The following is a 16,075-nucleotide window of genomic DNA, read 5'->3' as shown; positions in this document are numbered from 1 at the left end:
AATAATATATTTTAAGAAAATATTCCTTTCATTAAAATACTTTTTTATATTAATAATAATAATAATAATAAATATAGCCGCAAGCGGCAATGATCGGCCCTCGCCACGCCGCCGCCACACCGCCGCCACGCCGCAAGAGGAGGGGGCGCTAACGCGCCCCAATTGTCCTTTTATTACGCTAAACATAACTAAACATTTAACCTCCATATAAAATCTGTAGGGGGCGCTGTGGCGCCAAATGAATTTATTTCACTTCAAGTAGGTTTAGGGCAAAGAGTTTAACAACTGATTCTAATTTGACGCAATTCGGACTTTATCTGCGCAAACGGCAGAAATTTTAAATATGGGAGATTTCTGAAATTCTAGCTACAGTTTGCGGCTTCGCCGCACAGAGACCGTGAGAGGTATCAATGTAATTTGGATAACTTTTGATGTCCCACTCCTCAGTAGCATTTTCACCAAATTTCAGCTTTTTAGGGCCAACGCCCTGGGAGGAGTTCGTAAAAGTACGACGTTTGGAAAAACTCCGAAGTCATGTTTAGCCATTTTTGAAGCAATATGGCCGACATTTGGTTCGGGGGACGGCGTTGCCGTAATAATATTTTTTACTTCTCTTGTCACCATCTACCTCTGCGCCAAATTTCATGATTCTACGATCAGATTTTTTTTGGGTCATTTCCCATCTCTCAATGCATTTTTGGTACATTTGGTGGCGCTGACGCGCCAATTTTTTTTATTTTAGAAAAGGCAAATAGCCAGAATGTAGAGAGGCACGATTTTTAGAGGTGTGCAAATTTTTGTGACTTTTCGTCAATGTTCACTGGGTGAAAAATAGGGGGGTTGGTCCCGAGAAGAAGAAAGAAAGAAAGAAAGAAAGAAAGAAAGAATAATATTCCGATGCGAAAACAATGTTTCCCATTTTTCAAATATCATAAACTATACATTTTCGGAAAGCGCTCGCGCTTTCCTACCTCATGGTGTGGGTCCCTGGTCACTGACGGGTACTTTCGATAATTTTGAGTGGGCTCCGCCCACTTTGTGTTTTTGGCCCTCTATACAGTAATAATGTTCAATTTTTGCATTACATGCTTATATGCACGGAACATGCAAGAGATGGGGAACGTATTCGTGAGCTACTTAGCGCAAATGAGTGCGAAGCGGTCGTCATCCCAATGTAAAGTGCTCGTTTAGTGCGAACTTTTGCACGGGCTTCGCCCGTTTACAACGGTAATGTTCCATTTTCCTACAACTAATTAGTATGCACGGGGCGTGCATGAGTGGAGGAGTGCGTTAGTGAGTGTTTGGAAGTGGGCGAGCGCTTCGCGCTCGATTTCGTGCGCACTACGTGCGCACTTTCGCAGCCGTGCTTCGCACGGCCTTACGAGATTAATAGGCCTCTCGCCAGCTTGTGGCGCTCGGGCCTAATAATAATAATAATATTAATAATAGAATACAATTTATAAATATACAAAGTCTATTATGTACAATAAGTGACTGTATGAATCCTTGATGGGAGCCATTCGAGAAGTCTGCGACATATTTACTTTTATGTAATTATTACGTTTATTATTTTGGTCATAGCTAATGTTCATACTATGAATGTTTTTTGTGGCCCAGCAACAAATGGTTACAACGGATGTTGAAAAGTGTAAGGCCTGGCATTTATTAGCATTTAACGAAGCAAGCGGAAAATGTATTCTTTCTTTTTTTCACAAGGAAGAAGAATTCTGGCCCTTGTGAAGATGTTTTATAAACTCTGGTCTCCAGTGTATTGCACTTGTGATTGAAATAATACAGTACAGTTTACAACCAAATGTGCCACAGTTGAACACCTCTAGTCCAGGTGTTTTAGTTTGTATCTTTGTCACAGAAAAAACACGTGACCCCGATTTTATCAGTGTTGCAATGGAAAGTCCTTGAGGGGTCATATGTCCACCTGTTCTGTACGAGGCAGTATATAAAGTGTTTGTGTGTATCTGTGGTTCATTCCTGCTCTGCTCAACATGGATGTCCTGCCAGTGTTGCCCTGCGTCTGTGCTCTGCTGCTGCTGGCGTCTGTCCAGGCTCAGGCCCCCAAACACTGTGGTGAGTTACTCTGGGACAATGACTTGTGTTTCCACAAGAAAAGCAGTCAATTACCTAAAATCCTACTGCTGGACTAAATGCTCTGCCATATTAAATTTTGTGGTTCATTTGAAAAGAATACCAGATCAGAACATGTTTGAAAAGGTATAAACTAGAGGATTATCAGATTTCAAACAACATGAGCCCATGGAGAGGGAGATTTCAGTGCCAACTACAACCTCTGTGAATGGAAACTTGCCATCATTCCCAGTGAGATTAACAACTGCAAATATTGATTAATTTCTAGTGCAGACCACCATTTCAATAGAATTTTTTTTTACATTTATTATTTTACTGAGGTGTATTACCTTTAGTTGCATTCTCGGGCTATACCTTTGTACATAATCTGGTTGATAATTAAGTTTTCTGTCTTTTTTTCCACAGAGTCCCCACCAATGATGTCTGGTTCTTTCAGTGTGGTGCGTGTTTTTGGCCTAGATTTTAACTTGTCCATAGTGCTACAATTTATCCATTAATTGTGAATAGTCGACTATAAGAAATAATCGTAGTTTTGATAATTGCAATTGTTTTATGGACAAAAGTGTTTATTAATCTGTTTACGCATGTAAGTATTTAAAAAATCTCATATGTGCAATAGAAATCATTGTTTAACTAGTTTACTAATTGAAAAAATAATCGCTGACAAGATGAACACTAAAATAATTGTTAGTTGCAGCCCCACATTTACCAAAACCCTTTTCTCCTGTCTCTTTATGCAGATGGAAGCCAATGGACTTTTCAACTCATACGGAAAGATCTCTTATGATAACTTTGGGCAGAAGGCTCGTGTTCAACATGCTGGTTCCAGTAATGGCACTCATTTTAATATGGAAGTGCTTATGCTTTTCAGAGAGGTACATTTATCTATTTATTTATTTATTAACCTTTATTCAACCCTTATTATTATTATTAGGCCCGAGCGCCACAAGCTGGCGAGAGGCCTATTAATCTCGTAAGGCCTATTAATCTGCGAAAGTGCGCACATAGTGCGCACGAAATCGAGCGCAAAGCGCTCGCCCACTTCCAAACACTCACTAACGCACTCCTTCACTCACGCACGCCCCTTGCATACTAATTAGTAGTAGGAAAATGGAACATTACCGTTGTAAACGGGCGAAGCCCGTGCAAAAGTGCGCACTAAACGAGCACTTTACATTGAGATGACAACCGCGAAGCGGTTGTCATCCCCATATAAAGCACTCATTTGCGCTAAGTACCTCACGAATACGTTCCCCATCTCTTGCATGTTCCGTGCATATAAGCATGTAATGCAAAAATTGAACATTATTACTGTATAGAGGGCCAAAAACACAAAGTGGGCGGAGCCCACTCAAAATTAACGAAAGTACCCGTCAGTGACCAGGGACCCACACCATGAGGTAGGAAAGCGCGAGCGCTTTCCGAAAATGTATAGTTTATGATATTTGAAAAATGGGAAACATTGTTTTCGCATCGGAATATTAATAGGCCCGAGCCCTAGCAGGGCGGAGGGCCTATTGCCCGCATGTTTGGTACCCCGTCGCCCCTGGCAAGTACAGTGAACTAGCCCATGCCGAAGGCATGGATCATGCATACTTACTCCTGCTATGACTTACTTACTCCTGCTATGATATTCAACAATGAGTGAATGGGCTACGCCCATTCACTCATTGTTGACAACAGCAGCGCGAAGCGCTGCATTCCTCCAAAAACCCTCCTGGCATCGTCCCGTACGCGAGAATCCATGCCGCAGGCATGGGCCATGCTTGTATCTGCTCAAATCAATGGAAGTCTATGGGGAGTGGGCGGGGCATCCCGACGGAATAGGGAGTGACGAGCGCGTAAGCACTCGTAATGATGATTCCACCCCATGGCGACATGGGGAAGGCTTAGAGCTTTCAAACGATGTATAATTTGTTGTTATAGTGGAAACGGCTATATTGTTTTTGCTAAAAATATTATTATTAGGCCCGAGCGCCACAAGCTGGCGAGAGGCCTATTAATCTTGTAAGGCCGTGCGAAGCACGGCTGCGAAAGTGCGCACGTAGTGCGCACGAAATCGAGCGCGAAGCGCTCGCCCACTTCCAAACACTCACTAACGCACTCCTTCACTCATGCACGCCCCGTGCATACTAATTAGTAGTAGGAAAATGGAACATTACCGTTGTAAACGGGCGAAGCCCGTGCAAAAGTGCGCACTAAACGAGCACTTTACATTGATATATAAATATAAAGCACTCATTTGCGCTAAGTAGCTCACGAATATGTTCCCCATCTCTTGCATGTTCCGTGCATATAAGCATGTAATGCAAAAATTGAACATTATTACTGTATAGAGGGCCAAAAACACAAAGTGGGCGGAGCCCACTCAAAATTAACGAAAGTACCCGTCTGTGACCAGGGACCCACACCATGAGGTAGGAAAGCGCGAGCGCTTTCCAAAAATGTATAGTTTATGATATTTGAAAAATGGGAAACATTGTTTTCGCATCGGAATATTCTTCTTCTTCTTCTTCTTCTTCTTCTTCTTCTTCTTCTTCTTCTTCTTCTTCTTCTTCTTCTTCTTCTTCTTCTTCTTCTTCTTCTTCTTCTTCTTCTTCTTCTTCTTCTTCTTCTTCTTCTTCTTCTTCTTCTTCTTCTTCTTCTTCTTCTCGGGACCAACCCCCCTATTTTTCACCCAGTGAACATTGACGAAAAGTCACAAAAATGTTCACACCTCTAAAAATCGTGCCTCTCTACATTCTGGCTATTTCCCTTTTCTAAAATAAAAAAAATAGGCGCGTCAGCGCCCCCAAATGTACCAAAAATGCATTGAGAGATGGGAAATGACCCAAAAAAAATCTGATCGTAGAATCATGAAATTTGGCGCAGAGGTAGATGGTGACAAGAGAAGTAAAAAATATTATTACGGCAACGCCGTCCGCCCAACCAAATGTCGGCCATATTGCTTCAAAAATGGCTAAACATGACTTCGGAGTTTTTCCAAACGTCGTACTTTTACGAACTCCTCCCAGGGCGTTGGCCCTAAAAAGCTGAAATTTGGTGAAAATGCTACTGAGGAGTGGGACATCAAAAGTTATCCAAATTACATTGATACCTGTCACGGTCTCTGTGCGGCGAAGCCGCAAACTGTAGCTAGAATTTCAGAAATCTCCCATATTTAAAATTTCTGCCGTTTGCGCAGATAAAGTCCGAATTGCGTCAAATTAGAATCAGTTGTTAAACTCTTTGCCCTAAACCTACTTGAAGTGAAATAAATTCATTTGGCGCCACAGCGCCCCCTACAGATTTTATATGGAGGTTAAATGTTTAGTTTTGCGAAATTATATGAAATTTGACACACAACTCAATTTTAGCATCCCCATCAAAAAAGTCAATGAGACCCATGTCATAATTGTTATGGCGTTGCCGTAACGATGACCGAAACCTTTCATGTTATTCCAATGGGGAAATCGCCAGAACATGTTTACACTTTAGACTTTCACAAACTCCTCCCAGGGCGTCAGCCCTATTAACCTGAAATTTGGTGAGACTCATCTTCAGGACCATCAAAAGTTATCCACATTTTCATTCAAAGAGTCACGGTGTCTGTGCGGCAAAGCTGCACATTTTGCCAAGAATTCAAAATAAAATAGCTTTTTGATGGTGAAACAAAGGGGAGAAGATGTGACAGCGTCACAGATTCAGCAGTAGGCGTAATAAAAGGACAATTGGGGCGCGTTAGCGCCCCCTCCTCTTGCGGCGTGGCGGCGGTGTGGCGGCGGCGTGGCGAGGGCCGATCATTGCCGCTTGCGGCTATATTTTTTATAATTATTATTATTTTTCTTGTTCTTCTTCAGCGCTTTGAGCTCTAATTTGACCCCCTGAACATGCTCAAAAACTCACCAAACTTTACCCAAAATTCAAAATCGGCGAAAAATTTTGTATTTTCTGGGCCATTTTTTTTTTCGTTAAAAAATGGCGCGACAGCGCCACCGACAAAAGTCTAAATATATTGCGCCTATGGGAGACGCCCCGAGGTCAACTTTGTCGTAGAGCTACCAAATTCGGAACACGCATTCCTCTTGTGAGGACAAAAAACAAATATTATTGTGGCCACGCCCCCAGACTTACCCTATGCCCGCCATCTTCCTTTGAAAATGAAAACTTTGACGAACTCCTCCTAGGGCGTTTTGCCCATCGTCTTCAAAATCGGCGTACGTCCTCTGGACAAGTGGGGCATCTAAAGTTATCCAATTTTTTGAGATACCTTTTATGGTCTGTGTGTGGCGCAGCCGCAAAGTTGGACAACTTATTTTGGGATATTGCAGATCCAAAAATTGTTCCTATTTGATCAAAACAAGTCCGATTAGGACCAAATTTGAATCAGTTGTTCAACTTTCTAGTTTGGACCAGTTTATGATGACAAAATTAAAATGGGCGCGATAGCCCCCCCTACAGAGTGACCTTTAAATTAATATTGAAGGTCAAAAATTAGTTTTACAAAATTTTCTAAACTTTACCCAAAATTCTATTTTGGCGTCGCGATCAAAAAAGCCAATCAGACAAATGCCTTAATTTTTACGGCGTAGTCGTAGCGATGACATAAACCTCCCTATGGGAAAACCGATAAATCTCTCGAATATCCACATTTTTCTGTTTCACACTTTAACGAACTCCTCCTAGGGCGTTTTGCCCACTGACCTCAAAATCGGTGTACGTCCTCTAGACAAGTGGGGCATCTAAAGTTATCCAAATTTTAAGGATAGCTTTTACGGTCTCTGTGCGACGGAGCAGCAAACGTTTCCCAGAATTCTGACTATTTGGCCTTCAGAGTGGCCTATAAACAATAGAGTTTTTCCAAATGACATGATATTTTGAACAAAATTCAAATTTGCCATCCTGATCATAAAAGTATGAGAGCCAAAGTCATATTTTGTACGGCGTAACCGTAGCGATGACAGAAACATCCCATGTTATCCTTATGGGAAAATCGTAGAATAGCTCAAATCACCACATTTTTACGCTTCACACTTTAACGAACTCCTCCTAGGGCGATTGTCCGATCAAGTTCATATTTGGAGAATATCATCTACACAAGCGGGGCATCAAAAGTTATCCATATTTTGATTTTAAGTGCTACGGTCTCTGTGCCGTGGAGCTGCAAATGGCGTTTTTCACAAATGGGAAAAACGCCAAATCCTTGAAATGTTCACATTTATGCTTCACACTTTAATGAACTCCTCTGTGGGCAATAGCTCGATCAAGCTCATATTTGGGAAAAATAATCTACACAAGCGGAGCATCAAAAGTTATCCATATTTTTATGCCAAGTGTCACGGTCTCTGTGCGCTGGAGTTGCACATTTGACCGACATTTGTGTTCATTTGCACTGGTTAAGCACAGCATTGTACATGTCCAATGTGTCGCTGTCTTAGTTCTTAGACAATTGCGTTAGCGCCAACTCTGTAAAATGCAGAGTCGGAAGGCCGGCGGCCCGCGAGGGCCGTTGGATGCCGCTTGCGGCTTTAATTAGGCCCGAGCCCCAGCAGGGGGAGGGCCTATTGCTCCCGCAACGCTGCCGAAGGCAGCGTTGCAACTGCAGCCCGCATGTTTGGTACCCCGTCGCCCCTGGCAAGTACAGTGAACTAGCCCATGCCGAAGGCATGGATCATGCATACTTACTCCTGCTATGACAGAAATAGTCAACAATTTGTGAATGGGCGTAGCCCATTCACTAATTGTTGACAACAGCAGCGCGAAGCGCTGCATTCCTCCAAAAACCCTCCTGGCATCGTCCCGTACGCGAGAATCCATGCCGCAGGCATGGGCCATGCTTGTATCTGCTCAAATCAATGGAAGTCTATGGGGAGTGGGCGGGGCATCCCGACGGAATAGGGAGTGACGAGCGCGTAAGCGCTCGTAATGATGATTCCACCCCATGGCGGCATCGGGAAGGCTTAGAGCTTTCAAACGATGTATCATTTGTTGTTATAGTAAAAACGGCTATATTGTTTTTGCTAAAAATATTATTATTATTATTATTATTATTATTTTTCTTGTTCTTCTTCAGCGCTTTGATCTCTAATTTGACCCCCTGAACATGCTCAAAAACTCACCAAACTTTGCCCAAAATTCAGAATCGGTGAAAAATTTAATTTTTTCTGGGCCATTTTTTTTTTCGTTAAAAAATGGCGCGACAGCGCCACCGACAAAAGTCAAAATACATTGCGCCTATGGGAGACGCCCCGAGGTCAACTTTGGCGTAAAGCTACGAAATTCGGGACACGCATTCCTCTCGTGAGGATAAACAAAAAAAAACATTGTGGCCACGCCCCCAAACTTACCCTATGGCCGCCATCTTCCTTTGAAAATGAAAACAAGCTGAGTTAGCCATTTTGTTTACGTCAAACTTTGACGAACTCCTCCTAGGGCGTTTTGCCCACCGACTTCAAAATCGGCGTACGTCCTCTGGACAAGTGGGGCATCTAAAGTTATTCAATTTTTTGAGATACCTTTTACGGTCTGTGTGCGGCGCAGCCGCAAAGTTGGACAACTTATTTTGGAATATTGCAGGTCTAAAAATTGCTCCCATTTGATCAAAACCAGTCCGATTAGGACCAAATTTGAATCAGTTGTTAAACTTTCTAGTTTGGACCAGTTTAGGCTGACAAAATTGAAATGGCAGTGATAGCGCCCCCTACAGAGTGACCTTTAAATTAACATTGAAGGTCAAAAATTAGTTTTACCAAAATTGTCTAAACTTTACCCAAAATTCTATTTTGCCGTCCCGATCACAAAAGCCAATCACAAAAATGCCTAAATTTTTACGCCGTAGTCGTAGCGATGACAGAAACCTCCCATGTTATCCCTATGGGAAAACCACAAAATCTCTCAAATTACCACATTTTTATGTTTTACACTTTAACGAAGTCCTCCTAGTGCGTTTTGCCCACCAACCTCAAAATCGGTGTACGTCCTCTAGACAAGTGGTGTATCTAAAGTTATCCAAATTTTAAGGATAACTTTTACGGTCTTTGTGCGACGGAGCCGCAAACGTTTCCCAGAATTCTGACTATTTGGCCTTCAGAGTGGCCTATAAACAATAGAGTTCTTCCAAATGACATGATATTTTGAACAAAATTCTAATTTGCCATCCTGATCATAAAAGTATGAGAGCCAAAGTCATATTTTGTACGGCGTAACCGTAGCGTTGACAGAAACATCCCATGTTATCCTTATGGGAAAATCGTAGAATCGCTCAAATCACCACATTTTTACGCTTCACACTTTAATGAACTCCTCCTAGGGCGATTGTCCGATCAAGTTCATATTTGGAGAATATCATCTACACAAGCGGGGCATCAAAACTTACCCATATTTTGATTCTAAGTGCTACGGTCTCTGTGTGGCGGACCCGCAAATATATGTCAGAAATGGGAAAACAGCGAAATCTCTAAAATCACCACATTTTTACGCTTCACACTTTAACGAACTCCTCCTAGGGCGATTGCCCGATCAAGCTCATATTTGGGGAAAATCATCTACACAAACGGGGCATCAAAAGTTATCCATATTTTGATTTTAAGTGGTACGGTCTCTGTGCCGTGGAGCTGCAAATATACTGTCACAAATGGGAAAAACGCCAAATCCTTGAAATGTTCACATTTACGCTTCACACTTTAACAAACTCCTTCGTGGGCAATAGCTCGATCAAGCTTTACTTTGGGAAAAATCATCTACACAAGCGGGGCATCAAAAGGTATCCATATTTTTATTCCAAGTGCTACGGTCTCTGTGCGGCGGCGCAGCAAATTTGACTGACACTTGTGTTCATTTGCACTGGATTGGCCATGTCCAATGTGTCGCCGTCTGTCAAGTTCTTTTTTTATTCAAGACACAATAAGGGCGCCATCTTTATCAAGTCAAAAGCGCAGAGTCGGAAGGGCGGCGGCCCGCGAGGGCCGTTGGATGCCGCTTGCGGCTTTAATTCTTTCTTCTTTCTTCTTTCTTCTTCTCGGGACCAACCCCCCTATTTTTCACCCAGTGAACATTGACGAAAAGTCACAAAAATGTTCACACCTCTAAAAATCGTGCCTCTCTACATTCTGGCTATTTCCCTTTTCTAAAACAAAAAAAAATTGGCGCGTCAGCGCCCCCAAATGTACCAAAAATGCATTGAGAGATGGGAAATGACCCAAAAAAAATCTGATCGTAGAATCATGAAATTTGGCGCCGAGGTAGATGGTGACAAGAGAAGTAAAAAATATTATTACGGCAACGCCGTCCGCCCAACCAAATGTCGGCCATATTGCTTCAAAAATGGCTAAACATGACTTCGGAGTTTTTCCAAACGTCGTACTTTTACGAACTCCTCCCAGGGCGTTGGCCCTAAAAAGCTGAAATTTGGTGAAAATGCTACTGAGGAGTGGGACATCAAAAGTTATCCAAATTACATTGATACCTCTCACGGTCTCTGTGCGGCAAAGCCGCAAACTGTAGCTAGAATTTCAGAAATCTCCCATATTTAAAATTTCTGCCGTTTGCGCAGATAAAGTCCGAATTGCGTCAAATTAGAATCAGTTGTTAAACTCTTTGCCCTAAACCTACTTGAAGTGAAATAAATTAATTTGGCGCCACAGCGCCCCCTACAGATTTTATATGGAGGTTAAATGTTTAGTTTTGCGAAATTATATGAAATTTGACACACAACTCAATTTTAGCATCCCCATCAAAAAAGTCAATGAGACCCATGTCATAATTGTTATGGCGTTGCCGTAACGATGACCGAAACCTTTCATGTTATTCCAATGGGGAAATCGCCAGAACATGTTTACACTTTAGACTTTCACAAACTCCTCCCAGGGCGTTAGACATATTAACCTGAAATTTGGTGAGACTCATCTTCAGGACCATCAAAAGTTATCCACATTTTCATTCAAAGAGTCACGGTGTCTGTGCGGCAAAGCCGCACATTTTGCCAAGAATTCAAAATAAAATAGCTTTTTGATGGTAAAACAAAGGGGAGAAGATGTGACAGCGTCACAGATTCAGCAGTAGGCGTAATAAAAGGACAATTGGGGCGCGTTAGCGCCCCCTCCTCTTGCGGCGTGGCGGCGGTGTGGCGAGGGCCGATCATTGCCGCTTGCGGCTATATTTCTTTCTTCTTTCTTCTTTCTTCTTTCTTCTCGGGACCAACCCCCCTATTTTTCACCCAGTGAACATTGACGAAAAGTCACAAAAATTTGCACACCTCTAAAAATCGTGCCTCTCTACATTCTGGCTATTTCCCTTTTCTAAAATAAAAAAAATTGCCGCGTCAGCGCCCCCAAATGTACCAAAAATGCATTGAGAGATGGGAAATGACCCAAAAAAAATCTGATCGTAGAATCATGAAATTTGGCGCAGAGGTAGATGGTGACAAGAGAAGTAAAAAATATTATTATGGCAACGCCGTCCGCCCAACCAAATGTCGGCCATATTGCTTCAAAAATGGCTAAACATGACTTCGGAGTTTTTCCAAACGTCGTACTTTTACGAACTCCTCCCAGGGTGTTGGCCCTAAAAAGCTGAAATTTGGTGAAAATGCTACTGAGGAGTGGGACATCAAAAGTTATCCAAATTACATTGATACCTGTCACGGTCTCTGTGCGGCAAAGCCGCAAACTGTGGCAAGAATTTCAGAAATCTCCCAAATTTTACATTTCTGCCGTTTGCGCAGATAAAGTCCGAATTGCGTCAAATTAGAATCAGTTGTTAAACTCTTTGCCCTAAACCTACTTGAAGTGAAATGAATTAATTTGGAGCCACAGCGCCCCCTACAGATTTTATATGGAGGTTAAATGTTTAGTTTTGCGAAATTATATGAAATTTGACACACAACTCAATTTTAGAATCCCCATCAAAAAAGTCAATGAGACCCATGTCATAATTGTTATGGCTTTGCCGTAACGATGACCGAAACCTTCCATGTTATTCCAATGGGGAAATCGCCAGAACATGTTTACACTTTAGACTTTCACAAACTCCTCTTAGGGCGTCAGCCCTATTAACCTGAAATTTGGTGAGACTCATCTTCAGGTGTGGACCATCAAAAGTTATCCACATTTTTATTCAAAGAGTCACGGTGTCTGTGCGGCAAAGCCGCACATTTTGCCAAGAATTCAAAATAAAATAGCTTTTTGATGGTGAAACAAAGGGGAGAAGATGTGACAGCGTCACAGATTCAGCAGTAGGCGTAATAAAAGGACAATTGGGGCGCGTTAGCCGCCGCCTCCTCTTGCGGCGTGGCGGCGGCGTAGCGAGGGCCGATCATTGCCGCTTGCGGCTATATTTATTATTATTATTATTTTATTATGATTTTTAGAATCATTTTATAGGCTTTTTTTTTTTGACAAGACGGTCATATCGGGAGTTTAGACTGTTGCCAATCGACGCTGCGGTCGCCCTAAACCACAGCACCACCAGCAAAGCACCAGATTCTCTTTGGCCCAGCCCAGGTCACCCCTGAAAAAGTGGGAAACCTGCGGAACACTATTATACAAATATTTACACATTTTAACAAGAGACATTTAAGAAACTACATTTAAACAATGAAAACCATCTTCATGGAGAGTTCCAGGCTGTGGAGGGTCAGGGGAGCTTTGAATGTGACGTGAGCGCAGGGCGTAATGACCCTTAGCTCAAGGGTGCACAGACAGGTCGGCGCACAACCACGATCTGTCTTATAGATTAAAATCCTCTGTGAGTGAATCTCCGAGCACTCAAAAACCCCTCAAAGACCATTCCAAGACCACTTTGACAATAACCTGACACAAATCTTCATGCACAATGACACACAGTATTCAGGGATTGAAGACATTTAGCCGTTGCATTCACTAGTGAGGACCACAAAGTGTTTATTAACGATTGAGAAGAATGAAAACGTGGATGTATGGAAATGGATGCCGTTTTGGGGCTTCGGTCGATGAGGGCTGTTGGCTCCTGGGCCTTGAAGATTAAACTAAAGAATTAGAAGGGCTGGGAGGGAGGGGGTGTGTGCGAGCTGGAAGGGACATGTAAAGGGATGTGGTCCTTCTCCCGGACTTAAGATAACAAACTTATCTTCATTTAAAATGTGTATGACAGGTTTTTATAATTTTATAATTTTGACTTTATTTGATGTGATAAAACCTGTTGTGAATATAAATGATATGTTTACTCCAATCAAGTAGCAGTTTGTCAAGAAAAGTTGAAAAATAGGTTGAAAATGACAGGAAAGACTAAACATATTTTGCGACCCTTTTAGTACGGTTGCTAGGTAACAGTTATGGAATTTCCTAGTGTGATGTCATGATTTACTACAAGAAGTGCAATTATAAATCTAAAAAATATAATCAAGTTTAAAGGGTTCTCATATTCTCCAAATCATGACTCAGTTTTGTGGTATAGGAACTGTGATAATATTTATCATAGTTCTACTTCCGTGAAGTGAATTTGTCTGAATAAAACATGACATTAATTACTTTAATTTCAATAATCAAAATGGCAATATCGCTTAAATATCAATTTGATAATAAAATAAATTATAAAATATACAAGAGTATGTTAATACATGCACTCCAGATTTTCAGTAACTCTCAAGGCACCATCACGTTCAATAAGTTTTAAAGGTTTATACAAAGACGTCAATTCATTTTTAAAAGCAGTAGAGTTTGGTTTTACTTTTAGATGTCTACATTTGTGAATATAAATGTACATGAGAATCAAATTATGGCACAGATATTCAGTATTTTTATAATCTGCATGTCCAACCACAAAGTCCAAACCACAAGACATTATAAATTGGGGGAAATTAGGCAACATTTGTATTAAAATCATAATATAATATGTTGTTTTCGTGAAATGTGTCGTCAAACCTGTCATATAGACTCTTAAGTACTCGAGCAGCACGTTCATATCTGCGGTTTATTTAATTTTATTTTTTCAGAAACTGTACTATGAAATCAACTGGAGCAAATTCTCCTGCAAAAAGAGAGCTCTGGATGATGGCTTTACTCCCATGCAAGTGCCCCCTGATGCCAAACTGATGGGACAAGCCATTCTGGGCTCCTCTTCGTCCTGGGGCATGGGCGTGCTGGTCAACACCTGGTATGGATCTCTGCCTGACAATGGTGAGAAGACAACACAACCAAAGTGAACACATGTCACTGCAACTGACGACAGCAGCAGCATGCTATTTTTATGTACGGTATTTGTTCAGTTTTGGCAATAAAAACACCTGAATAAATGCAAGATAAAAGTGTGAAACATGCAGATGAAGCAATAGCATCTACAAGGAGACAATGGCAAACCCTTAGTGGGAAAAGTTACACAGTGCACTTTAAAGTTCTTTGTGACTGCCTGTATGAGATCATTTGTTGTATGTTTTTAGGCACTTACTCCACTGTTTTCACTGAAGTTGGCTGCATCCCTTTGACCTACACCGCCTACAGCCCTGAATCTGGATTTAACATTATCAGGTAACCTCCAGTGTGGTGAAAGAAGTCAGTCATGTACTCAAAATTATGCAATTTCAAAGTAGAAAAAAGTATTAGCATATAAGTTTATGTTTGTCAAATGCTCCATTGTGTTCCACAATAATATAGTTGACTCGAAGCTCTTTTCTCTGTTTTTCCAGCACCTTCAACTGGGTGATCGGCAACGTTGACCCCATGTTGTACATCCCTCCGTTTTTCTGTCCCAAAATCAGAGCAGAAGAGACCGAGTCACCAAGCAACTTCTTCAAAATTTTGAAAGATTTTGCTCAGAATGTCAAAGATGAGGAATCTGTTTAGGATGATTAACAAGTGGTCATGTTAGACTAATCTCATTTTCACAATGCTTTGGACAATGAGTATTTAATAAAATGCTGAAAGATGTTTGTTGTGTTATATGTTGATGAGAGCATTGTAAAAACAAATGCATATTATTACTTATAATTACTAGTCATAAATAGATCAATTGTATTGATCCCCTTAGGAGAAATTTAGGCAATTGGTAACAAAACAAACATGTCAAAACACACTAATACATACACACAGACACACACACACACACACACACACACACACACACACACACACACACACAAGATAGTGAGTGGTACATTATATTTCTATTCATGGGTGAGAGTAATTGCATTATTTGATTTATCCAGCAGATGGAGCTATGACTGCTTTTTTCACTGACACCTGCTTTGATTTATGGTCTTCAATTATTTCTAAATGGCAAATCTTTAACATTGAATGGCAGGATTACAATTTAAAGGGCAAATGTAAAGATGGCCTTCTGAATGAACATGATGTTATTACTCTTTAATGGTTAACATTACTTCTGCATAAACCCATCCCCGAGACCTGTGCCCATTTCAGTCAAAAGCACTGTGTATTGGACATTTTGTTTCCCCCAACTCAGGCACACAGTTGGCCTTGCATCATGTGCTTTAAAGGATGTGCTAGGTTCGAAGTTACAGTAGTATTGCAGTTAACAAATCTATCTCCATGGAGACAAGGAGGTGAAATTTTGTGTCACGATTATCATGGCCAATATAACTGTGTGATATAGTGATAGATAAATAAATTAATAAATAACATGAACTTGTTATGGATATTAATCATTATAATTTCAATGAAGACGTTGGATGTTTAAAAAATATTATAGAAGGAAAACAATATCAGTCTATGAGAGAATATCATGCAGAGTTTTGCATGGTCGGGTGTAATGATATTCACGAACATACAAAACGCACCATGGTGACACCACTGGGACAAGTGACAAGACCACACTGCGCAACATCCCATGCAAAGCAAATGCGGGACACACAGAGAGAAGTTTCATCATGCACCTTAAAGCATACATCAGCCACAGATAAAGAACAGATATAATATTGTTTACTTTGGCTTCACAGTTTACATCTTTAAATGTTGGAATTTCTGTATAAATATACTCTTGTGGGAGCAGATTTTTGATTTGT

At 41.2% G+C, this 16,075-nt stretch overlaps 1 protein-coding gene across 1 annotated transcript; it reads left to right on the top strand.

The window, feature by feature from the left end:
* Positions 1-1,755: 1,755 nt before the first annotated feature.
* Positions 1,756-14,975, top strand: LOC140377692 (ependymin-like). Its single transcript, XM_072463223.1, has 6 exons — positions 1,756-2,085; positions 2,509-2,543; positions 2,844-2,978; positions 14,051-14,234; positions 14,495-14,582; positions 14,741-14,975. Exons 1-6 carry the CDS (start codon positions 2,004-2,006, stop codon positions 14,895-14,897), a joined length of 681 nt encoding a protein of 226 aa, XP_072319324.1. The 5' UTR covers positions 1,756-2,003; the 3' UTR covers positions 14,898-14,975.
* The last annotated feature ends 1,100 nt before the right edge of the window (positions 14,976-16,075 follow it).

Source organism: Eucyclogobius newberryi, unplaced genomic scaffold (genome assembly GCF_026437365.1).
Source record: "Eucyclogobius newberryi isolate DKJ021-1_F unplaced genomic scaffold, fEucNew1.0.hap1 SCAF_4, whole genome shotgun sequence".
NCBI lineage: Eukaryota > Metazoa > Chordata > Actinopteri > Gobiiformes > Gobiidae > Eucyclogobius > Eucyclogobius newberryi.
This window is presented reverse-complemented; position numbering and strand designations above follow the sequence as displayed.